We start from the raw sequence: 21,086 nt of genomic DNA, 5'->3' as shown, positions 1-21,086 counted from the left end.
TAAGCTCCCACAAACAGCAATGTGATAATGACCAGATAATCTGTTTTTAGTGATGTTGGTTGAGGAATAAATAATGGTCAGAACGCCCGAGAGAAATCCCCTGCTCGTCTTCGAAATAGTGCTGTGGGATCTTATATGTACACTTGAGAGGGGGCCTCGGTTTAACGTCTCATCCGAGAGACGGCACCTCCAACAGAGCAACACTCCCTCAGTACTGCACTGGGAGGGTCAGCCTGGATTATGTGCTCAAGTTCCTGGAGTGGGACTAGAACCCACAGCCTTCTGACTCAGAGGCGAGAGCGCTACCCTCTGAGTAATAACGCCTATCCTTGTACTTCATCTACATGCTACCTGAGGGCCAGGGACATCTGAGGCGCTAGGCTGCAAACATGAGTCTCTTGTGGTCTTAGTCCTGGTGCTGCTGAGGGCCAAGAGAACCTTGTCTCAGGTTTGTAGCTTCACAGTGGCTACATGGACAGCCTGATCCGGATTCCTTCTATCTACACGAGAAAGTATCTGAGGGGCCTTACTGGAGAGCTCACTTGTGCTGCCATCGGGAGTCAGAGCAGCATCGCGAGGAGTTAATCCTGCCACGAGACTTGCTTTGGAGTCCTGGACCTGTCTGCCCACTAATGAGTGGGAGGGCAGACCTAATGATGGCAATTAGATCCTGCAAACCCCAAGAGATTACTAGGATGATACCGGAACTGAGAGGGTATAGCTATCAGGAAAGACTGAACAGGCTGGGGTTCTTTTCTCTAGAAATGAGAAGACTGAGGGGTGACATGATAGAGGTCTTTAAGATTAAGAAGGGGTTCGATAGGGTAGCTGGAGAGAAGATGTTTCCACATGTGGGGGGTGTCCAAAACTGGAGGCCATAAATATAAGATTATCACAAATAAATCCAATAAGGAATTCAGGAGAAACTTCTTTACCCAGAAAGTGGTGAGAATGTGGAACTTGCTGCCACAAGGAGTAGCTGAGGCGAATAGCATAGATGCATTTAAGAGGAAGCTACATGAGGGAGAAAGGAATAGAAGGGTGAGATGAAGTAAGGTAGGAGGAGGCTCGTGTGGAGTATTAACACCGGCATGGATCTGTTGGGCCAAATGGCCTCTTTCTGTGCTGTAAAATTCTATGTAAGATGGAGCCCTGGATTGAGATCCTGAAAACTGCCAGAAATGGTCCCCACAAAAAAAATCTGAATCTAGTTGCCATTTTTCTCTCCATGTGGTTCCCCTAAGGCCTGAAGGTCAGTAGTAAATTTCTCCACATTGGAGGCGCAGTGGTGGGATAGTTGCAGATGTTCCTGGAGCTACCATTTGATTCAGGTAGCGTTGCATCGAGTAAAAGCCATGAAGGTTGTTGACACAACAGACTGAGTTGGACACTGGAAAGACCACTGTCATCTGCCTCATGCCATCCAAGATGCTCCTCAGTGCATCCATGCAGGTGTGGTATTCCTCTAGCATCCTTCTTTCTCGAGCAGGACCCGAGTGCGTAGTCTGTTCAGCCAGGGTTTGACGTCTGCCGAGCCTCTGCTCATCACCATCTGTCTCGAATTTCTCTCCCGACTGATCTGGCACCATTATGCTCTGTGACGAAGCCTCATCAGCACAATCCAAGTCACAATGGGTGTGTTTCTCTGAGCAGGAGAGTGCAAGGGAAAGGGTGAGTGATGGTATGAGTGAGGGTACGGCCAGGATTTTGCAGAGGTCGAAAGCCCTTGCCCACTTTCTCCCCACCCTTGTCTTATGCTGCGTTTCATTTGGAGGGAAAGAAAATGAAGAGATTAGAAGATTAGGCAGGCATCATGAGGTCTTCTTTGTAGTATGTGAAGGTGCACAATTGGGTTTTCTTGTTAGTGTGTCTGTACTTCCAGAACACGAGACAGGGAAAATGCAGATGGTCCAGACAAACTGCCACTGTCCCTCCTACTTCGCTGTCCCCAAAAGCGTCTGCAGTGCATCTCCCCAGGATTTCCATGTGGGGTGAGAGGCCTTATATTGGGCGACCCAATCACAAGTGTTAAGGGCTAGCTTCTCCTGCGAGAGAAGATAGGAGTATAGCTGGGCAGAGTATCTTATAAGAATTAGACACACAAGGTAATGAGAGGGGTAACAAGCCAGAAAGTATAGGCATGATAAGTTAGAGAGGATTTCTCATGCATGGAACACTGTGAGGGAAGGTCCCGGGCAGGCAAATTTGTGCAACAGAAATGTCAATTTTCAATATTTTAAAATTTGGAATTGGCCACTTAGCATTTGTCCTTGGCAAACGCAGAACAGCAGAGGTCAGCCGTGGCTCAGTGCGTAGCACTCTCACCTCTGAGTCAGGAGGTCGTGGGTTCAAGTTCCACTCCAGAGATTTCAGCACATAATTCAGGCTGACATTACAGTGCCATACTGAGGGAATGCTGCACTGTCAGAGGTGCCGTCTTTTAGATGAGACATTAAACCGAGGCCCCGTCTGCCCTCTCAGGTGGACGCAAAGATCGCACGGCTTTATTTCGACAAAGGGCAGGGGAGTTTGTCCTGGCCAATATTTATCCCTCAACCAACGTTACTAAAAAAAAACAGATGATCTGGTCATTACCACATTGCTGTTTGTGGGATCTTGCTGTGCGCAATCTGGCTGTCGTGTTTCCTACAACAGTAACTGCACTTCAAAAAAGTACTTAAATTGGCTGTAAAGCGCTTTGGGACATCCTGAGGTTATGAAAGGCCTGATATAAACGCAAGTGTTTTTTTTTTTCGTTTTCAAGGCTACCTGGCTGCGGTTTAAAGAGTGAGAGATCCTGATTGTTACTTACAGTTATTTACTGTATGTCCGCAATCTGCGCCAGTCTGCTCCTTGGTTCCAGATGTCCCTGTTGCTGCTGAAACTCCATGTGTACTTGGGCTGAGGTGAGCCTTTGACCAAAGTCTCAACATCCTACATGGGTAAGATGGGTATAGCGGGATATGGGCCAAGTGCAGGCAATTGGGACTAGCTTAGTGGTATAAACTTGGCGACATGGACATGTTGGGCCGAAGGGCCTGTTTCCATGTTGTAAACTTCTATGATTCTATGATTCTAACTACTGACCCAATTCTCTGAGAAATTCCCCTCCCCCCTAACTCGCTAACCTAGGTTTTCCAGGGATTCAACGAATCTAGCTAGTATGAGTTTTCCCAGGGATTTTTCCCCACTCACTGCCCCAATTTTTCCAGGGATTTCCTCCATCCGATTTTTCCAGGGATTCCCAGGGATTCCCCTCTCCCACTTGCAGGCTGGGACAAAGTTCTCCAGGCATTCCCTCCACTCTCTGGCTCGAGTTTTACAGAGATTCCCACTCAATCAATGGACCAATTTTTCCAGGCAGTCCCCTCTCCCATTTGCCTGTCTGATTTTTCCAGGACTCCCCCCTCCCACTCTGTGAACCAGCTTTTCCAAAGACATCCCCCCACCTCACTCCACTCACTGACCCGACTTTTCAATGGATTCCCACAATCTCCACTTTTCCGGCTTTGCACATATAGCTGAATTGCAAAGAGGTAAGGAAAATGGAAGGGGGTAACGAATAGGAGAAAAAAATAGAAAAGGGGCAGAGAGAGAATGTGAACAAGAAAAGCAGGGGCAAGGGTGAATATGAACCAGAAAAAGAGGGAGCGAGGTGAACCAGAAAAGGATAGAGGAAAGTGAAGCAGAAAAGGGAGGTGACAGAGAATGTGAACCAGAAAGGGGAGAGCAGGCATTCGAGTGTGAATTAGAAAAGGGGAGAGCGGGCATTCGAGTGTGAATTAGAAAAGGAGACGGGCATTTGAGTGTGAATTGGAAAAGGGGAGAGCGGGCATTCGAGTGTGAACTGGAAAAGGGGAGAGTGAGCATTCGAGTGTGAATTGGAAAAGGGGAGAGCGGGCATTCGAGTGTGAATTAGAAAAGGGGAGAGCGGGCATTCGAGTGTGAATTGGAAAAGGGGAGAGCGGGCATTCGAGTGTGAACTGGAAAAGGGGAGAGTGGGCATTCGAGTGTGAATTGGAAAAGGGGAGAGCGGGCATTCGAGTGTGAATTGGAAAAGGGGAGAGCGGGCATTCGAGTGTGAATTAGAAAAGGGGAGAGCGGGCATTCGAGTGTGAATTGGAAAAGGGGAGAGCAGGCGTTCGAGTGTGAATTGGAAAAGGGGAGAGCAGGCATTCGAGTGTGAATTAGAAAAGGGGAGAGCGGGCATTCGAGTGTGAATTAGAAAAGGAGACGGGCATTTGAGTGTGAATTGGAAAAGGGGAGAGCGGGCATTCGAGTGTGAACTGGAAAAGGGGAGAGTGAGCATTCGAGTGTGAATTGGAAAAGGGGAGAGCGGGCATTCGAGTGTGAATTAGAAAAGGGGAGAGCGGGCATTCGAGTGTGAATTGGAAAAGGGGAGAGCGGGCATTCGAGTGTGAACTGGAAAAGGGGAGAGTGGGCATTCGAGTGTGAATTGGAAAAGGGGAGAGCGGGCATTCGAGTGTGAATTGGAAAAGGGGAGAGCGGGCATTCGAGTGTGAATTAGAAAAGGGGAGAGCGGGCATTCGAGTGTGAATTGGAAAAGGGGAGAGCAGGCGTTCGAGTGTGAATTGGAAAAGGGGAGAGCAGGCATTCGAGTGTGAATTAGAAAAGGGGAGAGCGGGCATTCGAGTGTGAACCGGAAAAGGGGAGAGCGGGCATTTGAGTGTGAATTAGAAAAGGGGAGAGCGGGCATTCGAGTGTGAACTGGAAAAGGACAACAAGCAAACTAGAAAATGAGGGAATAAACTAAAAGAGCACAGGAAAGAAAGAACTGGAAGAGAGGAGAAGGAAGGAGAGAGGAAAACAGGAGAGAGGAAAACAGAAGAAGGCTGAGAAGCGGGGAAGGAGGAGTGAGAACTGAAAGAGAGCGAAGACTTACCAGTATCATGATCTTCAGTTTGACTAGTTGTAAAAAGTTTTGAGAACTACTGAATTCAATAGCTTTTGTTTATATTTATTGCAAAGGATGACATGTTGCATGAGTGAGCTGCCAGCAAATTTGGGCATAAAAATGAATAATTTTGTTTCACTGCTTCATAGTTTTGCTCGAACAATATTTGGTGTGCCCACCCAGGAAGGTGCACTTGTAGATTGCATGTGGAACAGGGATGGGAGCCGGCATCAGTGGTGCAGAGTAAAAAAAAAGTTGCATTTATATAGTGCCTTTCATGACCTCAGGACGACGCAAAACGCTTTACAGTTAATGAAGTATTTTTGAAGTGTAGTCACTGTTGTAATGTAGGAAACGCAGTAGACAATTTGCGCACAGCAAGATCCCACAAACAACAATGAGATAGCGGCCAGATAATCTGTCTTTTTAGTGATGTTGGTTGATGGATAAATAATGGCCAGAACACCAGGGAGAACTCTTCTCCCAGTGCTCTTCTTCGAATAGTGCCATGGGATCTTTTACTTCCACCTGAGGGCAGATGGGACCTCGGTTTAATGTCTCATCCAAAAGACGGCACCTCTGACAGTGCAGCATTCCTTCAGTACTGGCAATGGAATGTCTGCCTAGATTTTGTGCTCAAGTCTCTGGAGTACAGCCGAAGCACACTGAGGGTAAGCTATGAAGGAGTGCCACACACAAAGAAACGGCATTAAAGGTTACTGGTTACCTCATTGAACGTTTTCCTGCACTGCGGTGGAGTTCTCAGCAGTCAAAGACATGGCACTGAAAGACCACGGCCACTTTCCTCCACAAAATGAGTACCACTGACTTCAGAGGTCTCCTGCTTTGCATTTCAGTCAGAAAGGATGTGCGGGTCTGATTCAGAAAAGTTTGCTGCTTTCCCCTTTGCTCTTCCCGCTATCCCAGTTTCTCTGCTTCCTCCACTGCTACTGTTGCCCTTTTAAGCAGCTACAGGTTGTAATCACAAAATGTCCATATTTTATACATACATATTTTAACATAACATTCCCCCCCAACCTCCACAGTCATGAAATCTGGTGCATCTTCACACAAATGTGAACGTTCCTGTATAAATATTCAGACTTGGAACTATACATAAAGTTCCTCAGAGAGGGGACGCTCCACAGTTCCGATGTAATCTACACTCATGATCAAAAAATAAAATCTTCAAAAATGGAACTAGGCAACAGCCGCGCAGTTAGAACCTTCATTGAATAAAAACTCTACCAAAGTATATTCAGATAAAACCATTGCTGATCTCTATTAAAGCACAAGAATAAGGAACAATTTGAACGACATTACATGACACTATGACCATCAAGTGAGCATGGTTTCAATTAAAGCAGCAACAATACAACGACAGCAGTCAACCAAAATTGTTACTTAAAGAGAAACTCTCCTGATCCTCTCAGCTTCCTTCACATCTGTCCAAGAATCCAGAATTAAACTGGTACATCTTACTCCACAGAATATATGACACAGGGACGAAATGATCATCTTTTTGCTTCCCTGCGTCATTCCAAGCAACTGGAATTCAACTAACGAAGCAGACCGACAGAGTCCCAGCCTCGAGAGTGTGGGACCAGCAAGGCAGCAGCAGCATAACATGGATGATGCAGCTGTTGGTTAATATATTGGTCACTTTACCCCTTTACTGAGTGATCACTTTCCCACATCATTCAGATTTTTACTCTCTGCAGAGGATGCAATTAATATTTCTGCAACAGAATGAAAAACTAAGGAGTTAAGTGGACACACAAAAACAAGTAGATCTGAACCTATTAAAACTGCTAAGAATGTATAAAATAATATTTATATGCATTTGACAGATTTAGTAGTGTATTGGCTGCTGCTCCGTGTATAAAACACATCATATAATTATATTGTTATTCACTAATTGTACATTAAAAAAGGGCTTATTTTCATAATTGGTAAACATATGAATCACTTAGAATACTGGGTTCCAGCCAAACGCTTAATTCTCTTTTTAAAAAAGTTAGTCAATTTTGTTTAATTATTTGTAGGCTTCAAAATGAGAGTGAAATCTATGAATTATAGAGTTGTCTTTCTTTTTTTTTTAACCAGAACAATTTATTGGTACAAGCGGTTAACAAAAGAAAAACAGAGAAACTTTTTTTTAAAGCCATGTTAACGATTGTCATACATAAAATCGTACATTATCATATTACCTTGTATTTGTCATACAGTTAAACAGACCACCTGAGCTGAGTAAAGCTTCTTCTCTTTTTAATCTCAAATGATATCACCTTCTGATATTCCCCCCAAAAAAAAAACAAAGCAAAAGAAAACAATCAATGGTGCCTTGAATGCATTGTTCTGAATTTGTAAGTCTGGGGGCAATCAGCATTTGAACAACGAAAATAAATAGCTAACTACATCTAGCATTTCATGGTGGTGGACTATGCTCAACTTGGCTAAATTCATTTTTTTTCCTCCGCTTTACATGAACCTAAAACAATGTTAGGAAAATGCATGGAATACAATTTTTCCCTCTCTCTATTCTTCCCCTTCCACGTCCTTGTTATCTGGCTGGGTTTCACTTCACTTCCTGCCATTGCCAGGTATAAAGAAGGGAATTGAAGAAATCTGCCACAGTCAACACTATGCGGAGTTCTATGCTTCCAGCTTTGTACCAGACTTCTTACGCAATTCAGATACAGGACCCTCAGTCTTTAGTGCTCAAGTCAGGAAACAAATATAAATGGTTGGGTCACCCAATTAAATGATTCCTTTTGAATTTATTTCAAAATTATGTTTCTTTCCCCCCCCCCCCACCCCTCCGCCCCGTCTTTTTTGGTCCCCTGCATCCTTCACCACTCCCTGAGACTGAGGTGACCCCCTCTAAAGGCTTCTGCTAAAACTGTTCGTGAGCTTGTGTCAGTGTGTTAATGTTCCCCTATCGTCCACTTTTAATGACACAGCTGGGGTGAGCAATTCTGTGCATTGGAAATCATAGGGGTACACACCAACATAAAGCTCCACCACGCTGCTTTCAAAGTCATCTTTATAAATGGATGCATCCAATTAACTAATGGAGGGATACCGTTATAGTCAGCAGAATTTTTAAAATTCCTTTGTTCCAGTGAAGACGTTATGATCAGTTATCTCTCACTCAATTAGATAGTGGTACCGTACTCCCGATCATTCCTTCATAGCCAATCGGATTCCCAATCACTGACTTACTAGCAGACACATGGAATGCATGCGCCATACCGAGCATATTATGCCTTTAATAGTACATCTGATGGAATGTTAGCCACAGTGTCTTTTGATACAGCTTCCTACCCTACAAATGGCAGGTCATGCTTCTTGGATTCCGGTAACTTCCATTTCTTGCTCCTCTTCGGTTGACAACTCAGTCATAACTATTTCTGACCTGCCCTCAGTGTAACACTCTGACAATGCAATCGTTGTCACTGGATGACCAAGGGATGACACATCCTCACTAATCAGTTCCATCACACCATGCGGGTAAACCTCAGTCATAGTACTGGAGTGGTCACCGTTCGCCATGCTGTGTGGTAATTCTGTCACAATAACATGAGTTGCTTCTTCAGACATATGACCAGAAGCCTCTTGAACCATGGCTTGGGCTATTTCCTCTGTGACAATTATCTGTGATATCCCACCAGTAGAGTCTACCAAGTTCACCGGATGGCCGTTAGTAGTTATAGTTTGGTCTTCACCTTCTTGCATTATGATCTGGGAAGCCCCCTCAACCATGTGTGCAGTCCCTTCCTCAGTCACTATGACCTGAGTGATGCCGTCTTTTACAATATGGCTCGTTGCAGTCACATCGCACATAGTGAACTGCAGCACCTCCTGTACCATGTCACTGAAAGCAACTTGAGATCCTTCTTGTGCCATGGTTACAGAAGCTGGCTGCTCAACGTCTGACACCATCCCCGCAGCCTCTGCAGCTTCATGGTTAGCTTGCACTTTGTGGAATATCTGCAATGCTCTGCACATTGACTCACTTGCAACAGAAGTGACCTCAGAGTTCACAGAGAAAGTCCCCTCTTGGTTGGACTCATTACTTTCCTGCTCCGTTGATCTTGCCTCTACTGCACCCAATTCCGTGACGGCGCAGAGAAGTGCATCCAGCGCTGTAGGCGTATCTGCAGTGTGTATTGTTGATTCCTCTTGTGTCACTACTTGTTCGATTATGTGATTGGAATTAGTGATTGTTTCCATGGCAACGGCTGATTCTGTGACGTCCCCTTCTTCTATTGGACTCTCAACCACGACCACCTGGGTGGCACCTGATGTCAGCCTTCTAGTAAGAATCTGTCCAGGTATCATTCCGCCCATGTGGGCAGTGCTCTGAGTTGTGGTTATAACTTGACCATCTTCTGTGATGTGCACTACTTCCGCAACCTGAGCCATTTGACCTGCCATAGCCAGAGTCTGAAGAGTAGCTGCTGCAGTGGCTTCAACAGAGGCATCAATGGAAATGCCCTCTCCATATCCATCTTGATACCCTTGAATTATAATGACTTGACCGATGGACTCAGTTGGTTCCTGCTGCTCAATGCAGCCATCAAGTGTGTCGCCTGTGACTTCAGCAGAATCTGCGCATTGAGGCGTATTGAATGGGACAGCTGTTTCTATAAACTGTGCTCCTTGCCCCTTAAGACGACATTCATAAGCCTTGGAGACTATACCTGAAATTTAGGGGAAAATATAATATCAGTTATGCTTAAAGAAATTGAAAAGAAAAAACACTTTATCCAATACTGATCTGAGTAAGTATTAAGTCATTATAATCAATATATATTTTTTGATGTAGACACTGATGTCTTATAAGATCTTAAAACGCTGTCCCAGAAATAACTTTCTATCTGCCAGCAATGCACAACATTTGGAATTTGAAGATCTGTTTTTACTTTATCATTACAAAGCTTAATTAGCTCACAAGAAAGGATATATAACTTTATAACGGCGATTGGGATACTGTGTAGTCGGGGGAGCACTCCTACTCCTCCTAGTTCCACTGCAATGTTACTTTTAAAAAATTATTTTAAGTGATTTTAAACCACTTCCCAGGAGAGGCAAAATAACAGAGTTCAATAGCCGATTCAGGAGTCAGGAAACGGTGGTCAAAAATTCCCCCCTGACCCTTCAAAAGTGACCAGGAGCCCTGGGTGCTCCAACCTGTTGGTGTGACCCAAAATCTTACCTTGCTTCTGCTGTGATCTCATATTTTTCCAAAAATGCACCTAATGCCTCCTTGAAGGAATGTAAGGAGTCATTCTCACTACCACCTCAGGAACATTGTGCCATAGTTGATGACCCTCTGGAGAAACATGTCCAACCTCACTCCTAGCTTTCACAATGTAAATGGATGGCTCCTAGTCCTACCATCACCTCAAACAATCTATTCACTTGTATCATTGTATTCAACGCCCTTAATAACTTTAAAGACCTGAATGAGATCCGCTCTCAGTCTATGCCCCTCCGGTGAATGCAAATCCAGGGTACAAAGTCCATCTCCATAATTTAATGCATTTAGTTTGGAGATCATTCTTGTTGCTCTTCTCTGTATATTTGAGCAGTTTTTATTCTTAACCTCACTTTAAAATATTTCAGAATCAAATATTTGTACTTGATACTGAAAAAAAAAATTCTATACATTCGGGCATTACAATTCCAAATCTATATTCAGACGGGTGATAATATCTATCAGGAAAGATTGAACAGGCTGGGGCTCTTTTCTCTAGATAAGAGAAGGCTGAGGGGTGACCTGATAGAGGTCTTTAAGATTATGAAAGTGTTTGATACTGCACACATAGAGAAGATGTTTCCACTTGTGGGGGAGTCCAAAACTAGAGGCCATAAATATAAGACAGTCACCAATAAATCCAATAAGGAATTCAGGAGAAACTTCTTTGTCAGGAGAGTGGTTAGAATATGGAACTTGCTACCACACTGAGTGATTGAGACAAATAACATAGGTGCATTTAAGGGGAAGCTAGATAAACACATGAAGGAGAAAGAATAGACGGATATGCTGATCGGGTTAGGGTGGGGGGAGGCTCGTGTGGAGCATAAACACTGACATGGACCAGTTGGGCCGAATAGCCTGTTTCTGTGCTGTACATTCTATGTAATTGAATTATCAAAGGCGACAACTGTTGCTAAAAACTTGGAATAAGTCATGCAGTGTTAGCAGATTAAGAGCGCCCGCCTCCTGAAGCAACAACTTTAAAGTTGAGATAAAGGGACTATAACTTTAAGAATGACCGAGAACTTTGAGAAGTGCTAGGAAAGGTCATTGGTGTGTATGCGAGAACTTTTCTCAATTAAGTGGGCCAAATTGCATCATTACCTACACACAGTTTCTGTAAAGTATGTGGCTCATTGCCCACGGTGTTCATGTCGTGCCAGGGTCTACAGCTGGAAATCAACGTGAGGTCTCCAGCTGAATTGTAAACCTGCTTCCCAGACCACCAAAGCAAACATACAGCTTTCCAAATGTGAAAAGGAAGGCAAAACAAAACACGAGGGTGTAATAACTTCTTTCAGTGCCAACTCGTAGAAGTTAAAAACTTGTATAATTTCTTCAATCGCTTCAAAAACCTCTCGGGAAACTGCGTACTTGAACCTCTGTTTTTACTCGCAGTACTGGCCAAAGACCACAAAAAACATAGTTCATGGGATGGAACTTCTGAGGTCACTGATTATTTTTCTCCCTCCTCACCAGAACGCACCATGATGGCTGGGCGATAGTTCCATGGGGTGCTGCAAGCCCGCTGGCACCTCGTTCAAATGGTCAGGCCCTGGACAAACTGGGTCCTTCCTGATACGTATGGCTTAGTTCCACAGCAGTTGCCATATTCAACTACAAAAAGCCATTGGAGGAGCAGAACAGTTTTTCTTTAAAATTTAACCAACAACTTGCATTTATACAGCACCTTTAATGTCGTAAAATGACCCAAGGCACTTCACAGGAACGTTATCAGGCAAAAGTTTGACACCAAGCTGCATAAGGAGGTATTAGGACAGGTGACCAAAAGCTTGGTCAAAGAAGTAGGTTTTAAGGAGGAGAGAAAGGCGGAGAGGTTTAGGGAAGGAATTCCAGAGCTCAGGACCTAGGCAGTTGAAGGCATGGCCAACAATGGTGGAGCGATGGAAATCGGGGATGTGCAAGAGGCCAGAATTGGAGGAGCGCAGAGATCTCAAAGGGTTGTAGAGCTGGAGGAGATTACAGAGATAGGGAAGGGCGAAGCCATGGAGGGATTTGAAAATAAGGTGAGAATTTTTAAATCGAGGCGTTGCCGGACCAGGAGCCAATAACTGTTGTTGAGCTGAAAAATGACAGATAACATTGAGGTTTTTCAGAATTAAACTAGAGTCACACCAGAAATTGCAGAGAACAAGTTAGTTTGTCAGCAGACTCGATGGCTTGGAATTTCTGCGCCAGGGAGTTCTCCTGATCATCGGGGGTGGGGTTTCCATCAATCTTCTGCCAAAGCTATAGCGGGTGATCAGGCGAACCCCTCCAGAAACTCTAGCCCTTTTTTCGGTTGAAAGGGGTTGGAAGACTCTCCCAGAGGCTCAGCTGGTTAAGGGAGTGAGTAACTGAGCCATACCAAGGAAGTCGCAGATGCCATCCTTTGTGCTGATTTGGCTGATCTTAGCCAGGTAGGGGTCAGAGCATTAGGCTAAATGCTCCTAAGTGAGGAAGCGGAAGATTAACCAGGTTTATCCTTATCGCTATCCAGCTGGAAAAAGAAAGAACTTGCATTTATGTGGTGCCTTTCATGACCTCAGGACGTCCCAAAACGCTTTACAGCCATTCAAATACTTTTGAAGTGTAATCACTGTCGTAATGTAGGAATCGTGGCAGCTAATTTGCACACAGCAAGCTCCCACAAACAGCAATGTGCTAATGACAAGATAATCAGTTTTAGTGATGCTGGTTGAGGGATAAATGTTGGCCAGGACACCGGGAAAATCTCTTCTTCGAATAGTGCCATGGTATCTTTTACATCCACCTGAGAGGCAGACGAGGCCTTGGTTTAACGTCTCATCTGAAAGACAGTACCTCCGACAGTGCAGCACTCCCTCAGTACTATACTGGGAGTGTCAGCCTAGATTTTGTTCTTAAATCTCTAGAGTGGGGCTTGAACCCACAACCTTCTGACTCAGAGGCAAGAGTGCTATCCACTGAGCCACGGCTGGAAGAGCGTGGTTGTCAGGTGAAGATAGGATCAGGTAACCCTGTAGTTGAATGTCGAATCAACATTCAGTATCAAGGCTCAGACACGAAGAATGCGTCATTTGGGCTGGAGAACAGCCTATTCTCATGGAACCAAACTCCAGCAAAGAGCTAATTCCTTTGGCAGGGGAGGGGTTGGCAGAGGGAGGAGGAAAAGTCATCTTAACTGACATTCATATTTGCGATTTTCTAGAGGGGGGGGGGGGAGGGTGATTTTGTGTCACTCAGATCATCCGGTGATGGAAAGATGGGAAAGGAGTGTTAAAGACCATATCCAAGGAATTGTTCATTGGCAACATCAGTGTACCCTCTTGAATTAGGAAAATAATGTGGCTGCGTGATGGTTGGAAATGGCTGAAGGAATTTTTTTGTTCTTCATCTGCACTCTAAAAGTTAATCTTTCACAATGTATTATGTGACCTTAAATCTTGTCATTCAAATATTGTGAATAACCATTCAAAGTAATAGCTTACAGTTAAAATTCTCATAGCCTATAATCACATGTTCACTATGCGCCTTTTAAGAGTCTGTACATCTCCATTCAGCATTCCACGATTTAATATATAAAGTCCCTAAGGTGTGGAAATATCTGGTGAATTCCTTTCATTGCAGATAATTACAGCACCCAACCTGCTGACTTAATCTATTCTGAATCCAGAGGTGGGCTAAGTCACTTCCCTGACCATTAAACCAAGATGCTCGTGTAAATACTGCCATCACTAAGAGGGCGATGAAGCTTAACTGCATCGGGATCTTAACCTTTACACTGCACACGACTCCAGCTTTTCCATCTCAGTTCATAAATGTGATTGCAGGTCCATCTTTTGATTCTGCAATTTAATAACTTGGAGTGCTGTCAGTACTGCTTTGAAAAATGGCTCCTATAAAACGTAATGACCTCAATCAGATTGCAAAGATTCACCCACTGAAGATTCTTTCATTTCAACCTAAATGAATTAATGTTGAGCTATGCATAAGTTCAAGTGGCAATACAACTAATGTAACTCTGTAGTGTAACTGCAATTCGAAAAGGAGTTTTTGGCCTGTGATAAACTGGAATTATACACTATAATATGATCTAGATTTATTCTTTGTGAAGTGCTGCTCAACTGAACCAGTGTGCGGGATTGACACATTATGACAAAAACACACTAGAGGGTGGGGGTTACTCGGAATGGGGTATTTAAGCAATGGGACATTACAATTGTTTTGTCAGCTGTTTACGATCTTGGTTTTATATTTGTGTGTCAGCTCTGGAACTACTTTTCGAAGGTTGAACAATGGTGTCTAGAAGAGCCCAGTCAGAGGACTGCTCACTTGGTACCATAATGGCGATCAATGCATAGCATTTACAAAACCTATTAAAATAAATATGCCTGAAAATGAATTAATTTGTATGAAAAAAATATGGGGCGGGGGGAGAGGGTGATATGACTTTGCCTGAAAATATACCATTGCCAATGGATATGTACTTGAAAAGGAAATATATGAAGGGCTATGGGGAAAGAGCAGGGGAGTGAGACTAATTGGATAGCTCTTTTAAGATGGATCGAATGGCCTTCTTCTGTGCTGTAAGATTCCATGATAACATGGCTTATCTTATTACACATTGCGTGAAACACTTTTGAGACTTTTCAACAATGTGCGGAATTGCTGATAAATGCAAGTCTTCCTTCTTTCTTTATAAAGAGACATATATCTAGAACTACCTTTTCAGAACTTGAGCAAAATGAACATTTTTGGTGCTTGCAATGTTGAAATAAACGTGCTGACAGGATGTTTACTTGAGACTTTGGTACTATTTTCCAGCCCGCACAAGTTGCTTCAGGACATCTCAGCTCAGCAGTAAGGAGAATTCCCCCACAGTTGGTACAGGTGTTCAATGTGGTGCAAAATCATGGATTTGGATTATTAGCGCATGTGCTCAAATCTCACCTTTTAATAAAGTGATGCAGCAGGTAGAGTCCCCACCACTTAAAACGTCCGCGCTTCTCACGAACAGCCGCCTATATCGGGCAAATGGCGCCAATCATTATCCATTACCATTGGCGTCAATTACAAAGCCACTGTTTATAACGTATTAAGCAGCACCGACTCTTTCGGGCAGTTCAAAAAGCACTTATCCTCTACCTACCCATTTAAAAAGCTGTGATGATTTCAGTCAAAGTCGGGTCTTCAAGCAATTTCAATTAGCTGTTCACACCTGGTTAAAGTGCAATTATCTTTAGTGATGAGATTCTAGGTGCAACTGCTAACAAGTAGGAGAGGCAGTAGCTAAATGGGGAAATGTTGGGTTATTTAGCTTTTTGATATTACTGCCCATTGCGCATGGCGGGCAAATTGCGTAAACACCAAGACACCCGCTATAAATGGTGGGGTCTGTACTATGCTAATCTCCAAAAGATACACCAGCATGTCTGCTACTAATTTCCTCATTAATCTGTGATCTGAATCGTTTTTGGACAAAAGGGGGTAATAAGGCCTTGGAGAGGATGCAGAGATTTACTAGAACGGTACCAGGGATGAGGGACTTCAGTTATGTGGGGAGACTGGAGAAGCTAGGATTATTTTTCTTAAAGCAGAGAAGGTTAAGGGGTGATTTAATAGAGGTGTTCAAAATCATGAGGGGTTTTGACAGAGTAAATAAGGAGAAACTGTTTCCACTGGCAGGAGGATTGGTAACCAGAGGACACAGATTTAAGGTAATTGGCAAAAGAGCCAGAGGTGAGATGAGGAGACATTTTTTTACACAGCGAGTTATTATGATCGGGAATGCACTGCCTGAAAGGGTGATGGAAGCAGATTCAATAATAACTTTCAAAAAGGGAATTGGATAAATACTTGAAGGGAAGAAAATTGCAGGCTATGGAGAAAGAGCAGGGGATGGGGACTAATTGGATAACTCTTTCAAAGAGACTAATTAGATAGCTCTTTCAAAGAGCCAACACAGGCACGATGGGCCGAATGGCCTCCTTCTGTGCTGTATGATTCTATGCAGTGCACAGAAACTTCATATTCAGGATGGTCATAAAAGTGTTTTTTTAATTACTGTCCTTATGGTGGAACTTCCTTCTGTAGGCTGTGTTTACTGTTTAAAAATCAAAAAGACAAATGCATTGAAATCCTCATTTCCCCCTGGCTTTTTTACCAATTATTTTAAATCTGTGTCCTCTGGTTACCAGTCCTCCTGCCAGTGGAAACTGTTTCTCCCTATCCACTCTATCAAAACCCCATATAATTTTGAGGCCATATGATCTAAATGGTTTGATCATAGAACCTAATAGTCAGCTGGGTTTGTAGAACAATCAATGTTCCAGAAAATGATGTATTTATCAACTCTGAGACTCCAATGGTCACTGGTGTATGACATTGTAGGACGCCAGGTTTGTGTCATTCAGCAGCAGACCAGTAAAACACATCGAGGCTACTTCAACAACTTCATCTCATCTATGTCAGGCAATTTGTTGAAAGCTTAGCTTGGGTGCAAGAAACTTGTAATAAAAATTCATGGAGTTTGCTGAAGAAACAAGACTGATGGCAGATGAAAGGTCACCCTGCATCTGTGCTAGAGGTTAAGGGGTCGTTTCTAATGCTGCATCGGGCTCTATATTTCACGTGGCACCTAAGCAGATAAAATTTGTGCTGATGCAACTGGTCTCATCAGGCAACATTTTTTTTTATTGTGTTTAGGAACATCCTGAGTGTTAATGTAAAACTTGTGGCATGAATCCTTTTAGCTAGTTTTCATATGGCCCACAGAGTGCTGAGCCTCAGCAAAATCTGCATTGTGGCATTAACCCTCAGAGTCCTAAGTGTCCTCTGCAGGTTGTATAATATAAATAAGTGCGCCGCAAGTTAAAAAAAATTATACAGAATATGATTCAAGAAAAAAGACTGAGAATATAATGCCAAATGTACACTATAAATACAGTAGGGATGATGTGAAATTGGCCTTTCTTAGACTTCTACTCATAAATCAAAGCAGAACAAGCTGGCCTGTTCCCACGGAAAGTCATGAAAATGACTGAAAGTTTCAAGAGAGGGGAAAATTATGTCACTTTCTTGATCGCGGTTAGTTGCCCAAAGGAAGGCAGCAGCAGACAGCAACAGACTATCTACTGGGTTGGAAGAAAAAATAAACGTAAACAATGAACAAAAAAAAATTGTGGGCAAGTTGCTCTTTTACACCTCTCAGCAATACTTACTTAACAGAGTGGATTGGGGAGAGGTCTAAGAGTGGGATACTTGTCTGGCTACACTTCAAAGGTACTTCATTGGCTGTAAAGTACTTTGGGACATCCTGAGGTCATGAAAGATGCTATATAAATGCAAATTCTCTCTTTCTTTGCTTGGTAAACTATGTCTGCCACATAGGCCACAGAAGCAGTGAAGTCCCAGTGATCTATTCTTCTCTTATCCTCTTTTTTCATGTCTTTCATCTGTCTTCTTATTTTCTTTCTTGACAATTTACCTGGCTGTGGGACAGGCAAGTGTTTTCTCCATTGGAGGTGTGGTGGAAATAACAAAGAGAGGAAAGAACTTCGGGGCGGTGGGGGGGGGGGTTTGTGGAGAAAATGAGAGGGTGAGACAGCTATGGAGACAGGGCTATCCCAGCATCCTTAGCAGAAGTGAAATCTCTCTATTAAAACCAGTAGTTTCAATAGATGTTCATCACTGTTACTTCAAATGCTGGGATAGCCTTACCTTGCTCTCACTTGATCCCCCGGTACAGAAACCAAAAGAAATGTCCAGAATTACTGGGACTGTGCATACAGGCGGGAGAATAGAATCCTCAGGAGAAAGGGTAAGAGATCGCGATCTCTCACATGAGACGTGGCAATTGCAGGAGAGCTGATGGGTCTCAATAATCCAACTTTCATACAAGTGGTGTTCTTTTCAGTGGATTTGTTTATTTTGCTGTCTTCGTAAACCCCTTTAGCAGTGGTCATTCACCTCATTAAAATTATGGTGTTGTATGTTCTTTCATTTAATTACTGTGAATACTTTGCAGAATGTTTCTTGCTTTTTCTTGAAGTCACAGGCTCTTCCATCTTTTTGTAGAATAATTAATAATAAAAAAGTTAATTTAAGTGAATAAATAGCTAAGTGGCTTGTGTGAGGAAAAATACTGGCACAAATATGATGGGTCGAATGGCCGTTTGGGTGTTGTAATGTTCTATGATTCTATGAATCAGTCTCTAAATTCTGTCACGTGGCAGGTTTGTTTATTTCATGTTGTATGACTAGCTGGGAAGGGACCTTAAAACAAAGATGGCCAAGATAATTTAAAAAAAGAACAATTTTTGATATAAGGCTTGCAAACAGTCCTATCTTTATGAGTCAAAATACACTGGGCTATAATTTTGCTGCAGCAGGGCATCAAACAGCGTCTGCTGTTAGTTAGGCTTGCCCTCGCGTGTTTAGGTTTTAAAAACTTTTGTGTGGCAAGTTGCTGAAAGTGTGAGCTGATAACGTCGCAGCGAGAGAAACAAGGCATCCGGGACCTGAGTGAACAGGGCAAGTAACCGGGTATTTCCTTAATCAATCAGATTGAGGATTGTGAAATTAACAGCGCAAGGACTGAGAAGGAAGTGTAAATTAGAGAGGGTGAATTCAATGTTAAATCAGATATTGGAAGAGAAATAAAGAGAGGGAAAGAAAGATTGGATTGTGAGACAGAAAAAAGAGACAGAAAGGAAAAGTTCAAAAGTTAAAATTTTACATTTTTAAAGTCTCTAACAACAATTAAAACCTGAAGGAATGAGAGTCCACGTTTAATAGTTAATTTGCAGTGCCAGAAAAATTGACTGGCAGTAATTAACAATTATCACGTCTTTAAAAGACTTAACTTTCTGTGGTGGGTTTAGTTTGTATCTATTGTGCAAATACAGGAACTTCACACCGTTCAATGCATTTCAATAGTGAGGCAGACAGTGAGATGCCATTTTCGCGAAGCCAACGGTGGAGTGGCGCATCTCGGACAGCAACTTTTGGATATCCGCGTTTAACATCTGCTCCTCGCCTGAAGTTGTTGTACCATTTACGCATAAATAATGGCGCGTGCCATTAGCCTCATTGTTATTTTGACAGCAAGTTATGGCACAATATTCTTGCAAAATCAACACAATAGCATTCATGGCAAAAGCAGATTCCACAAAGGCTTTAAAAATGTGACCATGTAGTTCCCCTTTCCCCACTGATGCAAGTTTCATTAAATGAGAATATAGCCATGGAGATAGGTTTTCCATTAAAATACATAATGAGGCGCATCGTCTTAAAGTCGATATTGGTCCCCTGTAGCTTAGCCTATACCTATAAGGTAGCTATCTCCCTAACCCCAATCAGCCTATAATGTATCAATGCTGACAGTCCTATACAGTCCTGGTTGAAAACTAACCACAAAGCAGACTGAAGTGTCTGCTTCAGCTAAACTTGAACTTCTAATCAGAGAGCGTAGAAGAGCAATGTCACTGTTAACAGCCTACTCACAGTACGGTTACCAATGAATTAAATTCATTTTGCTATCAGTGGTTAAAAGGAAATGGAGGTACAGTACTTTGAACCCCGTAGTTCACTCTATTAAGTATGTACTGCAAAAGGTACCAGTCACAGCCAGTTACTTTACACATTAATCAAAGTGACAAAGTTCAGATTTCTTTGCATAACTGAATCAGAAGACCAAGGGGATCGCCATGCAAAGCTTACCATTCTTTTTTTTATAATTGGTCAATCCTAATCCTTTTGTCCACTTCATCTGGACTATCACCACTACAGCAGATGATGTCATGGTTAATAATTAGTTGGTTGCAAAACCTATCTGTTATAAGTGTTTAACTATTTCCTTTTGTAAACAATTTTACAACACCAAGTTATAGTCCAACAAATTTATTTTTAATTCCACAAGCTTTCGGAGGCTTCCTCCTTCGTCAGGTGAACGGTGTGGAAAAAAAAACACCATTCACCTGAGGAAGGAGGAAGCCTCCGAAAGCTTGTGGAATTAAAAATAAATTTGTTGGACTATAACTTGGTGTTGTAAAATTGTTTACAATTGTCAACCCCAGTCCATCACCGGCATCTCCACATCATAACTATTTCCTGACCAAGATGAAACAGTCCCAGAACTTTCTGCACTTTGCTCAACATCCTATTGCTTGAAGGGTTTGTCTAAAGGACATTAATACAATAAAAGACACTGTAATTAAATACATACTTTCCAGAGCAACTCAATCAATAAAATCATTACTATTCTCAACAACAATTTTCAATTCTGCACTTTTATAGGAATAGTTAAAACTGAAGATGGCAATGTCAGAATCAAGATCCAAAAGGAACATGGGAAACTTTGTTGTGTAATCTTAATGGAGTGTAAATCTACACTAAAATAAACTGAGCAACGGAAAACTGCACCTTGTCCCAATCAATGGTTTCAATTTTGACGGAAGATACTGTCATAATCACCCTTACCTCACCTGAAAAAAAAAGCTCTTTATTCTTTAACATGTAAGAAAGAAAGACGTACATTTATATAGTGCCTTTCACAACCTCAGGACGTCCTAAAGCGCTTTACAGCCAATGAATTACTTTTTTTTTAAGTGTAGTCACTGTTGTAACGTAGGAACAAGTATTTGGCAATCTAGAAACTTTCCTCACCAAACAACAATTAAGTTCTGATTGACCTCAAAGATCTATTTAGATCATTTGTCACAGGAAGCTACTCATGAGCAATGCCACTGAAGATCAACTAGTATGAAAGAACTAACATATAGCACTGCATCATGTCCTCAGTACACATCAAAGATTAGGATTAATTCATTATCTTTTGAAGGGCAGCCTCTATGTAGGCAAAGATGGTAGCAAATTCCACACAGCAAAGTCCCACAAACAGCAAATGCTGCTCTTTTTCCAATA

At 42.6% G+C, this 21,086-nt stretch overlaps 1 protein-coding gene across 1 annotated transcript in view; it reads right to left on the bottom strand.

The window, feature by feature from the left end:
• Window positions 1–6,172: 6,172 nt before the first annotated feature.
• znf407 (zinc finger protein 407) overlaps window positions 6,173–21,086 on the bottom strand; it is a 439,270-nt gene continuing 424,356 nt past the window's right edge. Inside the window, exon 9 of the mRNA XM_067981928.1 lies at window positions 6,173–9,621. Within this exon, the coding sequence (XP_067838029.1) occupies window positions 8,258–9,621 (1,364 nt within the window). The 3' untranslated portion in view covers window positions 6,173–8,257. The remainder of the gene's footprint in view (window positions 9,622–21,086) is intronic.

Source organism: Heptranchias perlo, chromosome 3 (assembly GCF_035084215.1).
Source record: "Heptranchias perlo isolate sHepPer1 chromosome 3, sHepPer1.hap1, whole genome shotgun sequence".
NCBI classification, from domain to species: Eukaryota; Metazoa; Chordata; class Chondrichthyes; order Hexanchiformes; family Hexanchidae; genus Heptranchias; species Heptranchias perlo.
Note: the sequence above shows the minus strand (reverse complement) of the source record. Positions and strands in the feature narration are given on the sequence as shown.